This window comes from Pipistrellus kuhlii, unplaced genomic scaffold, assembly GCF_014108245.1.
Source record: "Pipistrellus kuhlii isolate mPipKuh1 unplaced genomic scaffold, mPipKuh1.p scaffold_m20_p_3, whole genome shotgun sequence".
In the NCBI taxonomy this organism is placed as follows: Eukaryota; Metazoa; Chordata; class Mammalia; order Chiroptera; family Vespertilionidae; genus Pipistrellus; species Pipistrellus kuhlii.
This window is the reverse complement of record NW_023425529.1, coordinates 29216734-29242274: the sequence shown is the minus strand read 5'-3', so window position 1 is coordinate 29242274 and position 25541 is coordinate 29216734. Positions and strand designations below refer to the sequence as shown.

Here is a 25541-nt window from a genome sequence, read left to right as displayed (position 1 = left end):
ATAAGTCCTTTGGTTGATCTATTCCTTGAGTCTTGACGCGATGAAGAGACTGTTGTTACCTAATTAACAAATGGCACTGGCTGCTTTTGGATGGGACTCCTCCCTAAAACCTAATTGTTAGCAGTGCATATCCCTCTAATGCACATGTGTCAAACACAAGGCCCGCGGGCCAAATCCGTCCCGCCAGGCCTTCCAATGTGGCCCGCACCGCGCTGTCATCACTGCACTCCGCTGCGTTTCCATCACAATGACAGTTTATGACTGTTCAGTAAACCATTTGGCCCGCGATTTAGGCTGGATTTTAGATTTTGGCCCCTTCTCTGATTGAGTTCGACACCCCTGCTCTAACGTTAGAGAACGAGCGAGCTAGTTTTAGAAGCAGGGTGACCAGGGCAGACAAAGCCCATAGCTCCTAGACAGTTGGATTCCTGCTGGCCGGGAAATGTGGGAGGCTTGTCGGGGCTCCGCCCCTGCTGGGTGTCAGTGCCTGTGTCTGCATATTTTCTAAGATGTTTCAAGGCAATGGAGATTGCATCTGCTGCTCACCGCCATGCTGTTTCAGGGAATCAGGGAATTTTATACAAACACTGTGAACCCCAAGGGCTGATACTTGTTTGGGAATTGGGCACTTTGGGTTCGTATTCAACCCTACTTTCTGTTGCTTCGTGCTGAGAGCTCTGTTAGGGTTTAGTCATCTTTTAATCTTAGCGAAGCTATTGCTGGACTAATGAAGCAATATTAATATTGGGTAGTAATACCTCACATTTGTAAAAGGGCTTTGACATTCACAGGGTCAGTACTTCCACACAGATTATCTTTTGGGCGTATCTCAGCAGCCCTTCGATTGAGGCACGACAGGTATTATTCACACTGCATTGCCCAATAAATTGAGAATCAGACAAAATATCTGACTAGCTCAAGACCAGTTGATTTTTTTTCCTATTTTCTAAAAGAGTCAGAGAGAACTAAACACAAATACACACACACACACACACACACACACACACACACACACATCACCACCACCACTGCCATCAACTAAGCAAATTTACAGAAGACTGTATGCCCTTCGTTCCCTCCTGCTCACCAAAATAGTCCTACCATAGTGGTGAAGCAGATTGGTCATTCACTGTAACATGAAAAGCACTGCCACCTGTGGGGGATTGCTGCCGAGGACCTTCACATAGGGCCCTGCACATATTATAGAAAGGGCTTTTGAGATCGAAGGCTTTGTAGCTCAGACAGAGTGGGTGGAAACTTGTTCACTTGGCCATCCTCATGTTCCCTCTCCTTCACAGCCCTCCCACCTGACAGATTATTAAGCCTGTTGATTCTGATGTTTTCTTTGAAATCGGCTATTACCATCCAGCCCAATTTCAGATCCTCCCTGTCTCTCAGCATGCTTGCTTTGTGCTGGTCTTCTTGCCAGTTTGCTCACATCACCTTTCACATGGGTGTTTGAGATTTCCCGGGAGACAAAGCACATACTCTCCAGCCTGGCACGTGGCATTCTCCAGGCCCTGACTTCAGCAGACCACTGCCTCTTCATTTCTCAGCCTGAGCCGTGGCCTCCCTGCAAGGTTAGAGGGGCCCTCAGCATTCTTCTTCCCTGCCTTTGTTCCCACCTTGCCCCTCCCTGCAGAGCATTTGAACCCCTTTGGCAAGGTGCTGAATTCCTCTTGGTTCCTTGAAATTTGGCTTGTGTCTTCTCCTTGGGAAAAACTCCTTGGCCTGCCCTGGTGAAGTTGACCACATGCATCTTCATGCCCCACAGCACCTGCCCCCCAGAGTTCCAGTTCAGGGTGAAACTGGAACACATGGCGGGGGCCTGTCTTACCCACTAGCCTGTGAGCTTTCTGAGGAGAGGGACTGAGTCTTAGTACCCGGCAACACCACCTGGCCAGGATGCCTGGCTTGGCAGGATGTGTGGCTTCACTTCACAACCACTTCAGCCTCAGTGATTGGGATCATGACGCATACCCTTGCTTAGCTAGCTACCCAACGATACCACTAGTTAGGAGCGCTACTGGCGTGGGGTAGAGCTTAGGAAAAACACTTTCTCTGTCAAAGGAGCATTTCCTAACGAACTTGATTAGGAACTTGAAGTCCATGGCGAACCCAGTTTTTCTCTCTTCTTCTCATACATGGAAGGGGTCACAAGTGTAGACTGCAGATTAGAGTTCATTTCTACTTAAATAAGGCTTTGGGTTTTGCAGCACTAAAACAATGTTACTTGCCTCAGACAGGATAGTCAAAATAGCATGCATTAAATCAAGAGAACTTATTTGGGGATATCTGCAAACAACTTCTCTATTTGTGCTTAAAAAATTGTATAGTTTCATTATAGAGGACAGAATGTGGGAAATAATTTCTAGGGCTTTTATGTTGCCGAGGGTAACAGTTCTTAGGTCTAGTTGTTTCACACACATGTGCCAAATGGGATTCTTGTGTCATATTGTATTTGTGATGGTCTCTCATCCTACTTTTAGGACTCCAAGGGTGCCTATTTTCTGCTACTTATACAATATTTATACACTGACATCAATGATTTTTAAACTATAAAGTAATAATTAGTTTCTAAAGCCTGTGTGTTTGTGTGTGTGTGTGTGTGTTGGGGGGGGTGGGGAAATGTCAACCAACAGAATTTAGCCATTTCTTCTGAATTTTAAAAATTCCTTAAAAATTTTAGTCATATTTTTTATTATTTGTGCCATTATAATAACAAATAAGTGAGATTTGAAAAAATATATATTAAAAAAAAGAAAAACAGTTTTTGCCTTTTGACTTAGAGATATCACCAATGATGTCATTTCACTACGTATCCCATCCTGATGTTGAGTGGGAGAGTTAGAACTGTAATCTTGGTTTCAGTTTGTTTTTGTTTTGGTTTTCCCCCTGCCATAACACACTATGTTCCAGATTTTCATATTCACCCAGGTATGTGGAAACTTGGGGAATGGTGACTGAAATGTGGTTGTTGTAATTGTTTCTATTGTTTGCATCCCTTTGCTGTCAAAGACACATAAAATGAATAAGTGATTAATTGTGCAAGGTCACATAAGGCAGTCATGTCATTCTAACGTCATTCTATTCAATTTGTGAGACCACATGCTCCGTTATTAATAGTGCTTCTAATATTATAGTTACCTTGGTTTGATTTCTTTATAAATGACTCTAGCTAAAGTACCCTTTAAGAAACTTAAAGTAATGAAGAAGCGGGTATTTTCACAGTCTAAAAAGTTATTTGAACAGGTTGTTATAGAGGGAATTCAGGAGTTGGCTGGAGGATGGGCTACATGACCTTTAAATGATCTCTCATGGATTCCAAGATTCCAGTGCTTAGGCTAATGGAAACATGTAAGACACGCTGATCCTCTCAAGTGACATGATTTTGTTTGTTGTTTTGTCACAGACTGCCTCTTTAAGGTGTGTCCTATGAACCGATATTCTGCCCAGAAACAATATTGGAAAGCTAAGCAAGCCAAGCAAGGGAACCACACCGAGGCAGCCTTGCTGAAGAAATTACAGGTAAGAGCCAGGCTTCTATTTGTCTGGCTTAGGCTAGACCAGGTACAGCAGCAACAAAAAATCTATTTCCTAGGCTCGTGATTTCACTCAGTCCACAGAGATTTAGAAGAGTAACAACACATTGAAGCTGGAAGGGACTTTTAAGTGATAGGGTGTGCCTACTGATTCCCTGGTGTGTAGGTAATACGTTCCTGCTGCTGTTTTTTAGGGTGTGCCTGACAAATTCAGATTCACATTAAACTGGAAACCAGTTCAGAATCTCTGTAGGAATAGCAGATCCAGTTATATTTTACTTGGCACAGTACTTTATTATTTTTTTTCTGAAAGATTGGAAAAAGAAAGTCTGGTGTTTCTGATTTGGCTGAGGACAAATTTGATAAGACTTAATTTGTGTCATTAAAATGTCTGTTACTTTCATCATTGAAATTATGTTTTGAGACTTCTGAAATTCATCTACTGTCCTGGCTTTTCTTGCCATATTCCTCTGAAGTAATTATAAGACCACCGAGCCTCGGGCTTTTCTAAAATTTCCAACATAAAAACTTCCCAAGATATTTTTGGCCACATTTCAGCATTAAATTGAGAGAATCATCACATTATATTATAATCATGTATTTAATTATTGTCACCCTACCCTAAGCCCCAGGAATAAAGTGGCCAACCTATTTTATTCATGGTTGCATCCTTTGTGCTCTTTGTTCCTAAAAAAAACAAAAAAAACAAAAAATCCTTATTTCTTTGTCAGTTATTGTATTCTGTTTGCTATGTTTTCACTCTGAATATCATTTTATAGCATGCTGCAGAATTGGAACAAAAACAAAATGAATCAGAAAATAAGAAGCTGTTGGGAGAAATCGTGAAGTACAGTAACGTTATCCAAGTAAGTGTCGATTTACTTTCTCTTAGAAGAGGTGAACATTTTATGGATAATTTGCATTTGGTTAGGATACCAAATAGCATTAAACATTTGGGGTGCAATAGTTTGTTCTTTGGGGGTACTTACAGATGATGTGATATTTCAAGTTGACATTCAGCACACTATTTCAGGTGTTTAGTAATAAGTCTGCTATATACACATAAAGAAGTGAGCTTCTCTAGATGCATCCACAAGTTACTGCATCCAAAAGAAAAAGATAGGGAAACTTGTAATAGAGGTACTAGGTCATGTAATAAAATAGCCCTTTAGTATTAAAGGGGGCTAACGTGTAACCTATGAACCTTTATCTTTTCACTTTGTAGAGAGAGGAAAGTTTCAAATTGTACTTTTCGATGGAAATTGTCCTTGACTTGTTATTAGAAGAGCTTCCATTTCAATTAGCGTGCACACTGATTTATCGCAGCTGCATTCCTTTCTTGTGTTTCACTAGATTTATTAGCTTTTGACTTGGTTATTTGTTACTATATGCCCCACCTTGTTCCAAAAAGAATGTAAGGCATTTTCAGAAATACCACATAGAAATAAATAAAATAGAAATAAATAAGGCAACTGGGTCAAAGGGAAAATAAGTGTTGAACAAATTAGTGAAGTCAAGGGTGAGGCATGTTTATAAAAACCAGTCTGTCAAAGGATCTCTTACCCTTTGGGACAGCATGGATGGACCTGAAGAGTATGAGGCAAAGCGAAATAAGCCAGTCAGAGAAAGACAAATATCACATGATCTCACTTATATGTGGGTTCTAATGAACATTATAAACTGACCAACAAAATAGATTCAGAGACGTGGAAGCATGGAACAGACTGATAGATTTCAGAGGAAAGTGTCGGTGGAGGGGAAGAAATTAACTAAAGAACTTATATGCATAGCCCATGGATGAAGACAATAGTGCTGTAAAGGCGTGGGTTGGGGTGGGAGCCGGGTGGAGGGGGGAAAAGGAGGAAAACTGGGGGACATCTGAAATATTATCAATAATAAAAAATACATTAAAAAAAGGAACAAAACAAAACACTCAGGTGGGTCCAAAAGAAGTGGGGTTGGCCCATGAGGGTTTTCAGTGGTTTATGGTAAAACCAGAGGCTCAGTGCACGAAATTTGTGCACCGGTAGGGTCCCTAGTGGCTGCTGGCTGCCAGCCGGGGACTTTCTTCATTCTGCACTGCCACCTGGTGGTCAGCACACGTCATAGTGAGCAATCAAAGTCCCAGTTGGTCTATCTCCTGAGAGGACAATTTGCATATTAGCCTTTTATTATATAGGATAAAAACCAAGGATATTATAATGAGTTTTTCAAAAAGCTGATTTCTTTTTTAAGTTAAAGAATTGCCCTTGCCCTGGCCAGTGTGGTTCAGTTGGTGGGGTGTCATCCCATGTACCAAAAGGTCGCCCAATCCATTCCCATTCGGAGCACATGCCTGGGTTGTGGGCTCAATCTTCAATAGGGGGCATGCAGGAGGCAGGTGATCTACCTCCCTCCCTCCCTCCTTCCATTCCTCCTTCCCTTTTGCCCTCCCTCCCCTCTTTTTCTCCCCTCCTCTTTCTCTAAAATTGATCCCCAAAAAATCTCACCCAAAAAAAGAAGAAAAAGAATTGCTCTTTATTTTGAGATATTTTCCTTCTTATATTGTATTTAAATGACCATTTATTTTTGAAATGATTGTAATAATAGAAAGGAAGGTTGTTTGTTTTAGTCTTCCTACTCAGTAAAATAATGTTTTGGAAAAGTTTTGTTCATGCAGTACAAAATAAATCCAAGAAATGGCACTGCTGGGCTCATCAGAGAAGGGGTGGCTCAGCATCCGTAGAAGTTGTACAGCCCGTGTAGACTGTGCCGTCTACCTCCCGACAGAGGAAGGAATGGGGATGTCTGTGTGCAGGGATGGTTATTCATACTAAGTGTGTCTGTACATTATTTTAGTTTTGTGGTTTCTCTGTAGTACGGTTTGTTTTTGTGGCTGTGCAGGAATGTGGTTTGGGGGAACTTCCAGGTCCCTTTGGAAAGCATGGTTTTATTTTATTATTTATAATGAGAGGAAAATCAGCCAGAGTTGTTTTCTGGTTTTCCTCATGTGCCCACTTCATTATGAAGCAGAGTGGGGATGGAGGTGAGGAGGAATCCAAAGAAGTCAAGTTGGGAAGCTGGTGAGTTTGGAGTTTTTGTTTAATCTTTACCTTGTTAAGTGGGTCCATGATACGTGTACGAATGTATACATGTATTTAACAGAGGAAATCCCAGAATGAGGTGGTAACCCATGTCTTCTCCCTACAGCTACTGCACATAAAGAGCAACAAGTACCTGACTGTCAACAAGAGGTTACCTGCTCTGCTGGAGAAGAACGCCATGCGCGTATCTTTGGACGCTGCAGGAAATGAAGGGTCTTGGTTTTACATTCACCCCTTCTGGAAGCTGAGAAGCGAGGGTGACAATGTAAGTACATATAAAATTAAGAGAATGACAGTGCATTCATAAAGACAATAATTCTTCATGAGAGAACCCATAAAGTAACAAGGAATTAAGAGTTCTCAATCTTCACCTATTATTTTAATATTCCTATCTTCAATAGGTTAAAAGCACTTATTTGTCATACAAATTGTGCTCAGGAATTTTAAAAGGACAGAGTTTAAACTAATAGAATATCATCTTCCAACGCGAATTTGTGTCAGAGAACTTAAGTAACCTTAATGTTGGCTGTGCTTTAGAAGAGAGAGGTGGGGCTTGCTTTTCTGCCTAATCAGGAGGGAGCCTGGCTGTAAGGAAGCAGAACTCTGCCCAGCACAACGTGTCTGCTCCTTTGAATTAATAGAGTAACACAGTGAGCCATGGTGGTGTTTTGTTCGCTGGCTCTCTGGTCTACTGTTTACAGTCTAATACATCTTAATAGACATGTAATGGATGCAGAGCTATAGCTTGGCACTTGCTCTTTGATGACATTTAACATACGTTGTGGAATATGTGCATATTGTTTCCTGTAAATTTTGGCAGTTGCTAAATTTTGTGCTGGTTTACAGAGTAGAGAAAATAAAAATTACGGGAAATGGTTCAATAAGACCCACAGTAAGATATTTTTATGTGTAATAAAGTAGCGGGGGATAGTCCTTAGCACATAGGAGATGCTCAATACATGCTGATTGGTAGTCAATACTGAATACGTTTCCTAAATAGAATACCCCACAAATATGGGGTCAGGTGATCAAGAAAAAAAAATCATTGAGATAAAAAAAATTATAAGTTCAGAACAGTATAAAAATGTAATTATTCTGATATTTTTTTCAATTATATTTTAACTAGAGGCCTGGTGCACAAATTTGTGCATGGGTGGTGTTCCTTGGTCTGGCCAATGATCGAGGCAAACTGGGGCTGTTGCACCCCCAGGGCAGCTGGCTTGGGTGTGGGATCGTGGGAGATTGGCTGTGGTAGTGCACTGACCACCAGGGGGCAGGTCTTGCATTGAGCATCTTCCCCCTCGTGGTCAATGTTGCATCAGCTACCAGCCAGTCATACTGGTAGCTTGGTCTTTTATATATATAGATCTTGTTGGATATTTATTGTCTTAGAAATGTCTTCCTTTATAATGAATCTATTTTTCAGTGAATTTTGAAGTACAAAGTCTATTCCACAGGATGCAAGCTTCATGGTTTAATTTGTTAAAAATTATCTGGTGATGTCCTTCTAGGTAAGGTTCGGGTGCAGCATGGCATGAGAGATGTAATGCACTTTAGGTCTTGTGTTGATTCCTCAAGAAACAAGTCTTGCCTTTTTTTTTTTCTTCTTCTCTTTTTCTTTTGGCATCAAGTGATATGTGCTGTGAGCATGATACATATATTTTAATTTGAATAGGTAGTTAATTACAATCAACTCTCAATTATTCAGGGGCTGATTATGTTTATGAACAACTTATTCCTTTCCTTGTTTTGCTTGTCTTCCCCCGCCCTCCCCCCAAACCTCCCCTGACTGCCTGAGTAGTGTCCCTGTCTTTAGGAGGCCCATGAAAATTAAATGTCAAAATAGACAAAACAGGAGTTCAATCACTGAAGGAATGTGATGAAATGATTGGATATAACAGGTGATTAGATTAGCTGTAGATTAAAAAAAAAATGCATTCTATCCTGTTTATTTATTTATTCTATTTGTTCCTTCCCTGCTTCCAAGTGCCTTTCAAGGGTCAACAGAGAGTTGAATGTAATGAACTATTTGAAATCATTAGTTGTATTGTGGAAATAAAAAGAAGCCACCACCCAAACACTAGGTCTTGGTTAAAATGGACATGGCAATTGTTAGGTGCCACAGAAATCCTTTGGTATAGATGTGCTTCATAAAGCATGGCTGAAACAACCCCCCGCATCGCTGTCTGCTGAAATGGCTCACTGTTGTTGCTCACCACCGTGCAGCTTTTGTGTGTGACGGAGGATGCTGTGAAAGCATAAGCACAGCCACAACCCTGTATTTGCCACGTAAATAGTTGTATTGTAATGCTCATTTTCTTCCTTAGGAATAAGCAGCATTTTTTTTCTAAAATATTAAGTCTACAGTATTATATTGGAGGCAAATGCAAATACTGTCACTTCACAACAAATGGCTTAATATTTACTGATTTAAAGAAACCATAATAAACTTAGAAGAGGAAATTGCAAGGTTCAAAGGACCTTTAAGATTATTTTTTTTACTATTTAGCAATTACTTTCAGGTTATAAGTATTCAACAAGATGTTTGGTTACTGAAATGAAACACAAGAATGAGGCTGGGGAGAAAAATGCTTATATCTTCAAAAAGCAATGGTTTCTGTATCTTTGTCATATGTCTAAAGAATTTTGGGATAGTTTGGGGGAAAATAGATTCATGGATTCCTCAACTTCCAGCTGTATAGAAGCCCTTGCTTGCTGTTGAGTAGCTAGGAAGTCACTGGGGGAAGCCTTGAGCAGAGTACATAAATATTTTATTTTCATTCATCTTCCCATGATTGAATAGTCAGTTTTTTCATTTTCAACTTTGATCTAAGAAGACATTAGTTCTTTATCATGATGGTAGATTTTAAAAGTGAGAAAAGGATAGGCCTCTTTCAATCAAGAGAAAAATTCAACTCTTAAGGAAAGAGACTCTTCAAAAAGCAAGTAGGTTTTGCTATTTTGCAAAACTGGACTCCTTGAATTTATAGCAAAGTCAGGGCTAAGACTGATGGTCTTGCTTTATCCTGCAAGGTTCTTTCCCCGATACCAGATGCCACTTCAAAAGAAGGGTAACTGCTAGATGTATTGAATATTCTTCATTTTCAGTAAAATCCCAGCTTGAATTTCACCTGGCTGTTAAGTAGAATCGATAGAAGTGCTTTTGGAATTGAAATGTTTAGATGTTTGTGCACTAGAGCAAATGTGATGTGGCAGAAAATGTCTTTATCTCAAGTCCTGTATTTAATAGATAGCTTTTCAGAAGACAGCTGACTTCCATCGGTGGATCAGGCTCCAGGCTGCACTCTTCTGAGGATCTTTCCAAGGTCCATATTTACCAAGTTATCTAAGTATTCTTTGAGAGGAGGAACTATTTCTTATCCTCTTTTGTATTCCTCTATTCATCTCTTACTGTTCTTTTTCATTTCTTGTGATTGGCATACTGCTTGTTTCATTTGAAAGTCTTATTCAACTCTAAGTCTTAATCATTAGGAAATGACCTGGATATCAATGAATTAATGTTAGACTCTCTTTGTGGATACTGTTCTTATGAAACCTTAGAATTTGGAACATTTTGCTTATGTGGCTAGTCTCATTATGTAAGTTGTTATAATATGTAAGTTGTGCCTGGCCGAGGTAGTTCAGTGGTTGTCAACCTATGAACCAGGAAGTCACAGTTCAATTCCTGGTCCAGGCATATGCCTGGGTTGTGGGTTCTATCCCTGCTTGCCAGGAGACAGCTGATCAATGATTCTTTCTCAACACTGATGTGTCTATCTCTCTATCCCTCTCCCTTCCTCTCTGAAATCAATAAGAATATTGATATTTTAAAGTACATATAATATATGGATTGGCTCAAAGCTTCCAAACAACTATAGTAAAATAGTAAGACTTAGAGCAGTGAATATTAGTGCAACCAAAAGTATTCTTCTATTTGGAAGAACATAGCTAAAATATAGAATTACATTTAGCAACTTACTGGCTGATATTTACTTTGGTTCAGATAAGAATGACATAGTAAACCAGACCCAACTGTTCTTTAAGAAACTGGAAAACCAGATGCAGCCTCGCCAGGCTGTGGTGTCAGTCCCACTGTTTATAGTAAGGAGGACACTCAGCCTTGCATGTGGCTGAGTCAGAGCTGCCTTGGTGTCATGTGCAATAACAAGTTGTGGTGTCTTTTTTTTGAGGATGTTGGGAATATGTTTATGTCATGTTGACTTCTATATGTTCTTGTTTATATTTAATTTTAAGAAATACCAATTCATTTTTCAAAATTAAAGATACTATAAAGATATATTGTGAGCCCTGGCCGGTTTTGCTCAGTGGATAGTGTTGGCCTGCAGACTGAAGAGTCCCAGGTTTGATTCTGGTTAAGGGCATGAACCTTGGTGCAGGCACATCCCTAGTGGGGTGTGTGTGGGAGGTGGCTGATCGATGTTTCTCTCTCTTTGATGTTTCTCTATGGACTACCTATCCTCTCTCTCTCTGTAAAAAAAAAAATCAATAAAATATATTTAAAAAAAGATGTATTGTGAAACATCTTCTAGCCTTTTTACCGTCACCCCAGTTCCCACCCATCTCCCAGTTAGCCTCTAGAAGGGTTTCTTAAGCATATACTTTTACTCCCTTCCTTCTTTTTTGACACAAAAATAAACCAGCTCTGCCCCCTTTACCTCTCCCTCAGCACTGTTTCTTGATCTCTCCTTGTCTGTACACAGGGAGTTTCTATGATGGGTCTGTGTGTCACATCATCTGGCTGATGATGACTTGAAAGGCAGGGAGATCTTTAGTAGCTATTTCTGCAAACCAGGCTTCTCTGTCATATTTGAATCTCCAGATATGTGACCACAGTACCATGTGTGAATGTGGATTCCTGTATATAATTCCTGTATATATAATTCCCATAAAAGCTTAATTTACATGAAAATGTGAAATTATATTTCTTAATATCTTGGCCTAGGTCTTGGTGTAGAACAGGGAGAAGTTCTGTTTATTGTTGTCAAAGTCCTAATTTGTTTCTCAGTTGTCTATCAAATGTATTTCTTCTAATATTTAGTTGCTGTGAAATATGCATAAGGAAGGTATTTGTTTTCAATTCCCAGATGGTGAGCAATTCTATAAATGGCAGTGTAGGTACTTCAGTAATAAGTCTTTGATGGAACTTAATGACAAAAGCAACTTCACTATCTATAAAATTAAACTGTTCATTATTATAATTAAGAATGCATAAGTTAATTTCTTCACATTTTGAGTTATAAATAAAAGTGCTTAAAGATAAAGCAGATAATGATAGCATAAATGAAAAAAAAAATCAACTTAGACTTCTGTAGAGCATTTTTCCCATATCCAATTTTAATTTTAATTTTAAATTGAACACCAGGATTAAGGAGCACTATTAGTTTGATATGTTTAAGATAAAATTGAAGGAGATGCTTAAAGCCACAAACAGTACACATAGTTCTGTAAGGTCGTTCCTAATGCTACATTTTCTGAACCCAGAAGACATTAGGATGTTTAACAAATTTCTGAGATGATAGGTAGTGTCAAATTTAACAGGTCTGTCCTTGGTTCCAGAGATAATACAAATGCATATCATTACCTACTTCTACTTGAAGTGGTTCTACTATTTAGGCGGATAGGTTTTTGGGGCAGTTGCATTCACTGTGTCTGTCTGCTGTGCTCACAGCATTAATACCTTGTGGGAGGAATAATGACCTGTTATTAACGTTAAGAAAGCTCTCATTGAAAAAGAAGACTGATTAAAAAAAAGGATCTACACAAGCTTTATGAGTTCAGACTGTTGGGCACTATGGGACATGATTATCTGATCATTTATCAGAAGAATTTTACCTGAAAGAGAAAAAGAATTGAACGGAAGCTTGTATGGAAGATAAAGAGGCCAGGTGTTAAGTCAATAAAAAGGACTTTCATAGAGTTATGTTTAGCTTCAAATACAGACGATCCACGCAGTGTCTCAATGGCGACTTCTTTCTGATTCCTAGATTGTTGTTGGCGATAAAGTTGTTCTGATGCCCGTGAACGCAGGGCAGCCACTGCATGCGAGCAACATAGAGCTTCTCGATAACCCAGGGTGCAAAGAGGTACGTTCAGGAGGAAAACAAATGAATTTGTTGATTTTTCTCATGAGAGAGGAAAAAAGGCATATAGTTCCTTGCATTGTTTTCATAAGCTTAAGTCTAGGGATGCTGATTAATACTCCTAAGGCTCAAATAGATAATGAGTAGTTATTATACTGCTATTTTCAGATGGTCCTTTGGAGACATTTGTGTGGAAGTATCTACATCATTGTCCAAAGTTGTCGTTTTTCACCTTTTGCTAGTTGAAGAAATAATTTCTGTTACAACATGGAACTGCAGTGGTATAACTGGACATTTCTTCATTAATAGGTGAATGCTGTTAATTGCAACACCAGCTGGAAAATCACTTTATTTATGAAATATAGTTCCTATCGAGAGGATGTGCTGAAAGGTGTAAGTATGTGCTGCACAGAACATTTGCTGGAAGAATCAAAGGTCGTTTTACTGAACTTCCAGATGCAAAGCATGTGCATCCCCTGGTGTTCATTGTTTAGCATGTGACTATAAACCTATAAACCGAGAATGTGGCTGTATACTCACAAAAAGTGTTTCATTAGTTTTTTTCCTGTATTTTGAAATGTAGAAATAATCGTTAAACACTAAAAAGATTATCAAAATCAGAAAGATACGCTTGGTCCTTATGTCTTATGGTCAGCCTTTTCTTGATAATACAGTTTTCTTGACTTGTTTTTCTAGGGTGACGTCGTTAGATTGTTTCATGCAGAACAAGAGAAATTTCTGACCTGTGATGAATATGAGAAAAAACAGCACATTTTTCTTCGTACAACCTTGCGTCAATCAGCCACTTCTGCTACTAGTTCTAAAGCGCTCTGGGAAATAGAGGTGTGTGAAATATTATTTGGCTTTTAATAAGTATTTACATCAACAAAACAAGGTTCAATAGGCTGATTGCTTTATCATTATAGGCTTCATGTATGATAGACCAATAAGACATTACTTTCTGTGAACTGACTTGCACCTCTTTATTGCTGTGACCGATTTGATACATTACTGCTTCCTTTACCTGTCTCCTTCTTGTATAAGATGGGCATATATGTGATTTTGCTTTTAAAAAATCCATTGTGACATGTTTGTTGTCAACATTGATAAGACTGAAGGCGATATGTCTCACTGCCATTGGAGTTAAGATGGGGTAGGATGACTCACTTTAAGTGAACATCAGACCTACAATCCCTGCAAAGAACAGTTAGTTCTTCTGGGGATGCCATTTGTTTCCTATTGGGATGAGGAGAGCCATAGTTAAGGATTCATTCAACCTTTGAAAAGTATTTTTAAAATGTCCCAATATGGTAGAGTAATTATGAAAATGTAAGATATCGATTTTTCTTTACAGAACCTTTCTATACAGTGGAGGAGATAACATATGCACAATTTCTTATAAACAAGCCAACATCTGATAAATTCCATCTTGACTTAATGAATATCCAGGCTTATACATTGGATCTCAACCACCTTAAATCCAATTACTTCCCCTTTACAGCATATATTCTCTGATACTTTAATATCCTAAAATGAAACTCATAGGTAATATTATCTAAATATTCTCATGATTAAAAATTAATAAAATGCCCCAAATTATAATACGATGGAGAAATAAAAGGAAAATACTTTATAATAAAATAATATGTACTTCAACATGTAGAATTGTACTCTAGAAGATAGTATATGTATACCTAGCTTTGAAGGATACACAAGAGAAGTGGTAAATGCAGAGGGTAAGACAGCATTCTATGTGAGCACAGGAAAATGAAAGAGCAGAGGTGCATAATTAAACTCTTTAGTGCTTAACAGAAGAGACTTAATTGTACATGATTATAAAAGAGGGAAATAACCATAATTGAAACAGGGACAATAAGGCAAATTACAGACTACTGAAACAGAGAAATGAAGTAGTATGATGTTTATGCATATGAGCTGAGCCTTAATTATAAGTGTAACATCAAAATAATTCTCTAAGTGATGACATGGTTTGTAATAGAGATGAAATAGCACAAAAATGTATTTTCTATCTTGAAATCTGCCACTTGTTGAGGCATCCTTTCAGTCTGTGGCATACAGGAGAGACCATATCCCTCAGGGGGAGATAAGGAATTGAGAAGGTGTTGGGGAAAAGAGCCATCACCCTAGACTTCTCCTGACAACTTCTCTCATCCTGGTAAGACTGAAAGATAAGTTACCTGAAAAGAAATTGATAATTAAAATATGCATTTTCTACCATAAATTTCTTATCAGTATGCTCCAAAAATTAAAAAATAAAATAAAGGGATAACAATAATGTGAGATACTATTTTAAAACTTTATTAATGAAATACAATGATGAAAAGGCCACATAATGACTTCCCTCTACAGTGAATTCCCTGCATTTCATGTGCCTCTGCCTATTTGATGTTTGGCTCTAAATTTGTTGAAAGGAGTTTTGAATCTTTTCAATATATTTGCTATTAATTTTATAGCTTTGGCTGTAACTGTACCACTGCATTGAAATCCATTTCAACAAAATGCATTAGTTGGAAATGTTATAACCCGCTGAGCAGTCAGAAGGGAGAGAGCGAATAAATTATTCAATAATGTTGAGATGTCTTGAATTCATTTAAGTTTCTCTCTTCAGAGTGTATTTCTCTTAAATTATTGGCCTTCTCATATAACTTGATGTAAATACTTTTTAGTATGATTATGTATCAAAGTATTACCAATTTATATTTGTGGCGGGTTTCTTTCTGTAGGAGATTTGAAGGAAGTAGGCTGGGACACATTTCTCTGTTGTATAGTTTATCAGTCAGGAAGTCTGAGCATCAAGTGTTTCAAGAAAAGAGGTATTTCATATAGGAAATTAGGTTTCAGTGTTACTGGAAGGACTGGATGGGGAAACAGGTCGGGAGCAATGGTCTTATATGAGGATCTGCAGTGCAGTAACCCACTACTGCCCCTCCTCTGAGCCCGTCCAGGCTTCTCCTCCTGTGCTTTGGGAGTCCTCACCCACCCATGCAGTGAGCCTGCATCCCACCCTGTAGGAGCCTGCACCCCACCCTGTGGGAGCCTGTACCCTACTTTGTAGGAGCCTGCATTCTACCCTGTAGGAGCCTGCATCCCAGCCAGTAGGAGCCTGCACCCTAGACTGTAGGTGTCTACTCCCCCTCCCCCCGTAGGAGAATACCCCCCACCCTGTGGGAGCCTGCATCCCAGCCAGCAGGAGCCTGCACCCCACCAGGTAGGAGCCTTCACCAGGCAGCTGCCACCACCTTTCCTGGAGCCAAAAGAGGATCCTCTCTATACTTTGCTTCCAATTCTGATGAAATGTCTCCAGAACCCCACCAGCCAGGCTTCCTGCCCCTGTAATACAGGGAAGCATGGGAGGGTGAAGGTGGGATGGCCCTGTATGTTAACATGTGTGAATTGCAGGATGTATGATGTCTTGTCCTCTGCCCTTTATGCCAAAAGCATTCCTCCCAAGTCACTGTGACAAATGAAAACATCTTCCTTTCTGTATCTCCAAATTGTCCCCTAGGGAGCCGTACTCCCATTGCTAGGCCTACTATAGGCTAGTTCTTAGTCTGGGATCAATGGTGATTTTCAAGTTATTTGTTAATCTCTAGTATGTGTATACAAAATGTGTGTGTGTGTGTGTGTGTGTGTGTGTACATAAGAAAACCAAGATTTATCAGATTCTCGAAGGTATCTATGGCTCCCCCAAGGGAGCAAGAATTCAGACATTGACAAGGTCACAGATGCTGATGTGATTAGCAAAGGATTTGTGGAAGAAGTTTGATTTGAAAACTGAGCCTTATAGGATGGGCTGGTTTTAAAGACTTTATCCACTTGGAAGTATTTTCATAATTATCTCATTGGAGCTATTGGAGTAGGAGAAGACATAGAAGATGGAGTCTAACAAAAGGCATAGGAAGTTGCATATATATTAGCACACAGAACATGGGACTGAGCAGGAGTTCTGGAGTGATCAGTATTAATAAAAAGAAGCTAACTGTTGAGGGAGAATGATGAAAAGTACTCCTAGCGGTCTGGTATGTCTTATGATAGTTATCACCACAACAATCCTATGAATTAAACCCACTTTATACACGAAGAAAAAGGCTTGAAGATGTTAAATTATTCACTGCAATAATTCCATAGTACCTGGCTGGGCTGGGACTCAAACACAGTCATCTTCAGGCTGTAAAGCCCGAGTCTTACTACTGCACCAAACTGGCCATTACCACCTGTTTCAGATCTTCTGCTTTTATTCTCAACCAGCCTAGTGGCTCAGCATTTGGGGCAAGGCCACTTCCAAGGACAGGCATCAAAGGACCTGGTGCTAGCCAGAAGCACACATGGGAAGGGCCAAGAATTAAATTGTCCAGACCTCCAGGCCTGGGCATTTGTGGTTCTCTCTGCCTGGAATGAGCTCTTCCAATCTCTCTGCATGACTGTCTCATTCTTATCTCTGGGTTTCTGCTCATACATCACCTCCTCATGCTGTGTGTCTTGTCTTAGGCTGAGGTCCATGCTAAAGTAGCCTTCCCTGGTTCCTCAAATCTTATTCATTGAAAGCTCTAGCCTTGTTCTTTGCTGTGTCCCTATTGTCTAGAAGACCACCTGGCACATTACAGGTTTTTCATACTGTTTGTTGAATGAATGCTTAAATAACAAATGGGGGGAACCCCACCATATTTCCAGTTTTGGCCTGGGACTATGTCTTTTCAGTGAAGCTGTATTTGCAGACATAAAGCGTATTATCATGCATGTACAGTGAGTTCACTGTTATGTCCTTTGCTCGTTTATGGGGACTTTTATTTTTTTGCCACGTTGTCCTCTCACGAAAACACAGATTTGAAGAGTTAGCATCAGCAGGCAGGCACCCTTTGTAAACTGTTGGCATTTGCTTGCCAGGTCCATGAATATGCTTTAGCCATTATGGTCCCTGCTCTTTCTGTCTGCAGGTGGTTCATCACGACCCATGCCGTGGGGGTGCGGGGCAGTGGAACAGCTTGTTCAGATTCAAACACCTTGCAACTGGGAACTACTTGGCGGCAGAGGTAAGACTGATGGATGTAGTGCTATGGAATCTCTGATTCTGAAATAGGGAAATAGGCAGTTAGGTTTTCTAAAATATATAATATTTGCAGGAGCAAGTCCAAATTGGGACATTATACACGTTTCATTACTGCCTATCGTGTTCTGGGTTGACGGATACATTTTTCTTCAAATGTGAACATTAACTGAAGCCTTCAAATAATCTTTGTCTTAAACAACATAAAATGAGAGGCATGGGTACATGGAACAGATTGACATATGTCAGAGGGAAGGGGGCCGATGAAAGAAGGTGAAGAGATTAGGCAAAGAACATATATGCATAACCCATGGTCATAGACAACAGTGATGGCCAGAGGGAGGGGGGATGAGGCCTGGGGCTGGCATGAGGTGAGTAAAGGACGGACAATGGGGGACATCTGTAATAGTGTCAGCAATAAAAATATTAAACAGCAGCAGAACCCTGGGGGTTGGTTTACTGGAAGGTCAAGTGGAATGGGGTATCTGATTTGCATATTCATGTGATTGGTCCTAAAATTTCCCATGGAGCTTCACTCTTTCAGAGTGTCTGCATTGGAGAGGTGATCAGCTCATTGTTGTATAGTCTGGGTAGTTTCAGGTTTATCCCCAGGGGCCACTGTTTCACTGTTGGGTGGCTTTCATTGTTGACAACCCTGGAGAGGAAAGGGTTTTCTTGCCCAGACATAGAATTTTCTGAGAACTGTCAATAAATATGGTAAAAACATGTAAGCTCTTTTCTTTCTCCGCTGAAAGCATTGCTTATAATCATATAGACAGGAAGGGTGGAGAAAAGTAAAAGCATAGAGGTTTTAGAAATGATTTGATTAAAGGGTGGTTATCTAAATTGAAAATAATTTAGAAAATACTGTTGTTTTTTTAAAGATGTATGAAAAGATCTTTTCATTCTACTCAACTCTGTTTTTGTTTTTCAACTTTGTTTCTTCTGAGATTTACAACCAGCATTTGGGGTTTTTGGTATTACTTATCTAACTTTGGGGTTTAGATATGAGGGAGGGTGAGAAAGTGGGGATGGAGAACTGATGAGAAAAAGGTGTGGGACACAGGACATTTCTATAAACATGCCGATCCCCTATCTAAACTGGCACCCACCCCATGCCCTCTCCATCCTATTAATCTGTGTTTACTGCCATCTGATTTGTTGTGCATTTTCTATTATACATACTTATTATCTTTCTCTATCAGAATGTATGTTCTATTAAGAGAGGGAATTTTCTTAACATCACCACTGTTTCCCCTGCACCTAGGACAGTGCCTAGAACTTATTTGATGAATGTATTTGGGATGAATTAAGGAGTATAAAGAAGCTATTCAGGCTTCTATACTGGGAAGGAGAATTTAGGGATTTGTATCTGAGAAGCATTTGGAACCACATTTGGGCAAATTAATCTCTCTAAGCTTCAGTATCCTCTGGTGAAAGGGGGATAATCACAATATTTATATAGTAAGATTACTAAGAGAATTGAATGAGGTAAAGTGCTTGGCACAGTGAGTACATGGCTCAAGGTAAGTGGCATGATTCATTTTATTATGTGATAAATGAGGATTCTTCTTATTTTATATATACCTGACTCATTATTTATGAATCCCTTCAGCTGAATGAAATATAGCGTTGCAATTTATGGGCTTCTTATACTTGTTTTGAAGTTTTTTGAAAACTGTTTGAAGCAAAGTTATTATAAGTAGTCAGGTAGAAAATTTTTATCCAGAATAAGAATTAGAAAAGTCTACTAGTTGTCTCAAAAAAGATAAACTAGGATTAAAATTCTTTTGGCTTTTATGTTCATTGTTCTTTTTCTTAATTCACTTTTCAATCAATGGATGTTTTAGCTACAGATGTTGTCTACAAAAACGATATAATTACATATTGTTAGTTTTCCTCATTAATTTCTGTAATTAAAACTGTGTCATTTGATACATTCAATTGGATTCTTAAGAATTAAATTGTTGATTAACTTTAATGAAGATCCATGTCCTCAATACATACCGTATTTTTCGGACCATAAGACGCACTTTTTTCCCCCCAGAAGTGGGGGGGGAGGGGGAAGTCCCTGCGTCTTATGGTCCAAATATAGCCTACACATATACTTTAAAAAAAAAAAGTTTTTTTACTTGCCCGGCTCTGTGTGGTCTCTGTGTGCTTGCCCGGCTCTAAAATGGTTCTAAATGCTGCTGTTTACTTTACAGGGTTGATTACATGTGTTTATGACTGTGATGTTGGGTTTTAATGCACATAAAATATTTTAGGACACTATTTGTTTCAAAATCTTTTTTTCTTCATTTCCGTTCTCTAAAAACTGGTGCGTCTTATGGTCCGAAAAATACGGTAAATGAACTCATTAAACACTGAAAAGTAGAAAGCAGCTCAGACCTGTACAGAACTTGAAGGATTATCTTTTCATTGTATTTCTAGAGAACACGACTTCAAATGTCAGATGCTATTTCGTTCATTAAAGAGTCTGATGTGTTTGTAGGATCTCTTCTGTCATCTTTAATACTTTAGATAACATATTTTTTTTTGGCAAGGTGAGAGAAGGAGAATTAAGCATTAACATGTATCTGAAAATTAAAAGCTAGGGATCTATTTTCTACTGACTTTAATTAGTATAACAGATTGGGTGATTCTGTGTAGTATTGTAGTGTCAAAAAAGAAGTCATAGTTTCAACATACTGACATTCATTAGATGGGGTTTTACACTTCATATGTCGGCTCTGTCCAGACAAGTCCTACCTCAGCCGCTTGTGCTGCTGGTGGGAAAGTGTCCAGAGGTGTGGCGAAGTCACAGCGGTTGTAGTCACTGCCGCTTGACAAAACACTGATTTTCAACAATAGGTGGAAACTAGCCTGTGACAGTTGAAAAACAATGATCATCCTTTTGCTTTTTAAAGATGCCCAGATCTTTCATTGTAAAGCATTGTTCATGTCATTGAGGCGGGGTGGGGAGTTCCCAACTGCTGAGTTGTAACATCCTAGGAGCACTTGTTTTATTATAAGAGAGAAAAAGCTCCATGGCTTTTATTCATTTTATTTTAATATCCAGAGACTACTTAAAAAGTAAGACACACATGTTGTGATGTTGAAAATGCTGGAGTTGTAATTATTTTGGAACTTATAAAACAGCAAACACCATCTTTAAGGTTTCAGACCTGCTTAATAGGTTTCTTTAGTGCCCATGAACTACACAGCCCGGTAGAGAATGCTGCAGGTAGAGCAGGAAACAGAGGACTTAGTCCTTGCCCTTTCTGAACTGTCTAGTGTAGAAAGCAGCACATAGTAGATGACACAGGATTATCAGCGGGCAAGGTCGTGGAGGGCTGATTATGTGTGTGTGCAGGTAGAGTCAGGTTCGTGTGAGATTAACTAAAGAAGGCTCTTGCTTGAGGTGAACTTTTCCATGGTTCTCAAATAAAGCAATACACCCAGGTTGGCAGAGAAATAAAAGGGAAATCCTTGTTGACATTACCAAGGAGACAGATAGAGATGTGGAATGTCTAAATAATGTAAAAAGAGAGGGCAGCTGAAAGAAATGGGTTCCAACCAGAATTACTGAGTGACAAACCCTTTGTTTGTAGGCTTTAAAAGGAAGTGTTTGAAGGGATCTAATTAGTAACAGGAGTGAAGTTGGAAGTTGATCCTGGCATCTACTCTGGAGGTCGGGATTGGACAGCTATTTGTAAACATTTGGTAGATACCAGTGATGTCATTAGAAAAATCTATTTTCCACCCTTGAAGAGCTCTCAGTACTGTGAGATAAATGTATTGCAGAAAATTGGATTGTGGCTGGCTTATGAGAAAGCACTGAAGTGCAACACAACTTTGATAAAGGTGCCAGGGAGGTACAAGGAAGGGGGAGGAGGCCAGAGGAGGACTTGCCAGTGGAAGAGGAAGGCAGGTGCGAAAGAGTGTGCTCAGGCAGTGGGGACAGCTTTTCCACAGGGAAGGAGGCCGGGGGTATTGTACAAATGAGTTCCATGTACAATACATATGTCACATGTAGGTGTGGTGGTAGAAGGTTGGAGGAGAGGGGTGGGTCCAAAAATAGAGGGCAGCTACCTTTTTCAGGCCACATATATTAAGCTAAAGAGAATAGGTTTTATCTTTAAAGAACTGTGTTTCAAATAAATCTGTGCTTAAAGAGGAACTAGGGATATATCCCAAGAAACCTGAAACACCAATCACAAAGAATGTATGTACCCCTATGATCATAGCAGCATAATTTACAATAGCTAAGAGATCTGGAAACCGCCCAAGTGCTCATCAGTAGATGAGTGGATAAAGAAGCTGTGGTATATTTACATCATGGTATACTATGCAGCTGTCAAAAAGAAGGACCTCTTAACCTTTGAGAGAGCATGGAAGGACCTGGAGAGTATTATGCTCAGTGAAAAAGCTAGTCAGAAAAAGACAAGTATCACATGATCTCACTCATATGTGGTATCTAAGTAACAAAATCAACTGATGAATGGAGTGGATCCAGAGACATGGAAACATGGAACAGGTTGCGAAATCTCAGAGGGAAGGCGGAGGAGGGTGGATGGGTAGGAGGTAATTAACCAAAAACTTTGCTTAAGCCATGGATGCAGCCAGTGGGGTGGTGAGGGCCCGAAGCGGGGGGTAAGGGTAGGCTTGAGGGAGTAGGTGGGGGAAAAAAGGGGACATATATAATACTCTCAACAATAAAGATATTTTAAAAAGGGGAAACAAAAGAAAGAAGGATCTGTTACCCTTGAGACAGCATGGAGAGACCTGGAGAGTATTATGCTAAGCAAAATAAGCTAGTCAGAAGATGAGCCCTGTCTTCTTGAATTTCTATGGAGGCTTCATTATATAGTTACTAGAGGACTGGTGCATGCAAATTCGTGCACTGAGGGGGGTGGTCCCTCAGGTTGGCCTGCACCCTCTTGCAGTCCAGGAGTCCTCAGGGGATGTCCAACTGACACTTAGGCCTGCTCCCAGCAGGGAGCTGCAGTCTGGCCTCCCACTACAGGAGGCGACCGAGCAGGACAGCTTCCATCACCCTGCTGCTGGTCACCGCCCCTCCACCCCATCGCCATCCCCTCCCTCTGCCCATTGGCATGCACCTTGGCTGTCCTGGCCCCACCTGCTCTTTGGCCCCACCTCCTGCCAACCAATTGTTTCACTGTTCGGTAGATTTGCATATTATACTTTTATTATATAGGATGATTGATTAAATCATTGGCCTTTGGTGAACAAGTCACCATCCTGCCTTGTAAAGTCCCAACCCTGCAATCATAGCCTCCATCCTTAGGCTACCTAGGGGCATTCCAAAGTCAACTTTTTAATGTTACAAAAGACACCTTTATCTCTCTCACCACCTAGGAAACTCCAAGGGTTTTAGAAGCTCTGTGCTAGAAAAGAGCTGAACACCCAATATTTATTCTTTATTATAATTCACAATATCATAGATACTAAAGTAAGCAGGGACCCTTATTCAATTTAGAGATTCCAACAGTACTGCTTTATAGAATTCAAGATTTGTTTTGGAGATCTACACAGTGCTATAAAACTGTGGACAAAATGTGGAATAAAGTATTTAATTATGAATGAAATAATATATTTGTGACTTCATCAGGTACTGCATTATGGTTCAGTTCTCTCCCTATAATATCTGTTTCTGTGGGCCATTCATGTAAAAAGGTGGCATACACAGCACAATTTTCAGCTGTCAGCACACTCACCGCCAGTTTGCCATAGATCTTTTACTCTTGTCACCTATTGGTACAGGAGAGTTAACAGCCATATCTCTGGGGGAGAGTGTAATTTTATTAATTTTGAATATGATAAGGGAGCCTCAGTAAATAGTACTTCCCAGTCATGGGAAGAATTATAAATCAGGCATCACAATTTATGATCTGCTTTCTACACCTTCTTTCTTTGAATATTACTAAAGCAGGATAGATTTGAGTAGTGAAAAATAATGCTACCAGTTAAAGATTTTATATTGCCTTTTTAACTTGCTTATTTGTTTGTAGGTAGGCAAAACTTCCACCAGATGGCAGTAAATACTTATTTTCTAAATATGCAATGGCCTTTGGATTTAATTAATTAGTTAAAAACAGTATTCAAGATCCTGTACATTGGCATATGATGTTATCATTATTAGGGCTATAGTTTTAAATATCCCTAAATTTATCTGGAGAGCAGGGTTTGTATGTATGTATATGGATATGTATGCATACACACACACACACACACACACACACACACACATAAATACAATAGAACATACATACCTGATCCTGTATACACAAATATTTATGTAGCAGATATTATACTAATATATTAAGTAAAAATTATATATCAAAATATAAATTGTGCCTGGCAATATAAGCATTTAGTAAATGTTATTCTTCTTTTTGTTTAGACTTATTAATCATAATAATAGATTGAATCTGAAAGGCCAGTAATTAGTAAGAGGAATATACATATATGAACATTTAAGAATACACACATAGTGACTTAATGACTTTAATGTCATGTACAAGAGTAATAGATTAAAGAACATTCTATTATTAAAAATTAACATTTTTCTTTTGAACTTACATGTTTTTGGTTTGTTTCTTGCTATTGTGTTAGATGGAAGTTGTAGTTGTCTTTCATTTGATTGTGGTACGACCATGACTTCCACTGCTTAGATGTTTCTACACTCTCTGCCTGCCACTTTTCTATCCTGATGTGACATTCTCTATGTGACTTTTCTTTCTAGTCCTCTTTGGCCATTTAAATGAGAACTCCCTTCCAAGGTTAGAAGTGGGTTTTGGTTCTTTGTATTCTCTTGTTGTCACTCACTCCCATGGCTTTAGTGGTCCATTAATTTGATCTCAGATGCCCCACTGCCATTGAAACTCATATAAACTCTCTCTCTCTCTAAGTTATATATCTATATCTATATCTATATCTATATCTATATCTATATCTATATCTATATCTATATCTATATCTATATCTATATCTATATCTATCTATCTATCTATCTATCTATATATATACATATATATATATATATCTAAGATGGAATTATTTTACTGCAAAATAGTGAATTTTCTTAGTTCAGGGTTACAAACTTGAGAGTCATGATAAACATGTTTTTCTCTCTTAGTTTACACCTTTAGATTCCACTGTCTGAATCTGTAAAATCTTCTGTATTCATGTTCTCCTTCCCTTGTCAGCACTGCTATTTTTGTTGGCTCTCTACTACCTCTTACTCCAGCCTTGGCTACTTTGTCTCTTTCATCCTCTGTCTCCATGGCCAGTTGAGGATTTTTAATGTCTTGTTTCTGCAAATGTTTTCTCAAAGATATTCAAAATTATTCTGAAGATGCAAACCTGTTAGCCCGGGGCTTCCAATCCCCATTGGTCTGTGCTGGACTTCCTTTCCACCCTAGGCCACACCTCTCCCCCTTAGGAGGCAGGAAGGGAGTGATGCTGTCGAACTAAAAGACGTGGCGTTGGAACCTTCAGACCAGTGCTTCCAAATCGCCCTGCCCCTCCCCAGCACAGAGACTTTGCACAAATACTTCCTTTGATGTGTCCCCAGGGCCTCCTCTGAAAAGGGGTTAAGAATCACTTCTAATAGGATAATTATAGGGAGGAAGGATTAACCGTTAAAAGCATAAAAAATATTGCTTAAGTGACATTTATGGGTCTTCTCTGAGCAAATCTCATCTTCTCACTTACATGGCACTCACTCCCTTGCACTGCCTGTCTG

At 39.3% G+C, this 25541-nt stretch overlaps 1 protein-coding gene across 9 annotated transcripts in view; it reads left to right on the top strand.

Annotated features, from left to right (window-relative positions):
* Positions 1-25541, top strand: part of ITPR2 (inositol 1,4,5-trisphosphate receptor type 2) — a 424574-nt gene that overhangs the window by 84004 nt on the left and 315029 nt on the right. For 8 of the 9 annotated variants that reach the window (XM_036459157.2, XM_045587857.1, XM_045587855.1 and 5 more), the window contains exons 3-9: positions 3413-3528; positions 4322-4408; positions 6732-6890; positions 12631-12729; positions 13036-13119; positions 13423-13569; positions 17682-17777. In XM_036459157.2, the coding sequence (XP_036315050.1) occupies positions 3413-3528; positions 4322-4408; positions 6732-6890; positions 12631-12729; positions 13036-13119; positions 13423-13569; positions 17682-17777 (788 nt within the window). Of the gene's footprint in view, positions 1-3412; positions 3529-4321; positions 4409-6731; positions 6891-8409; positions 8527-12630; positions 12730-13035; positions 13120-13422; positions 13570-17681; positions 17778-25541 lie in introns of those variants that run through there. The other variant, XM_045587860.1, reaches the window with a different exon arrangement.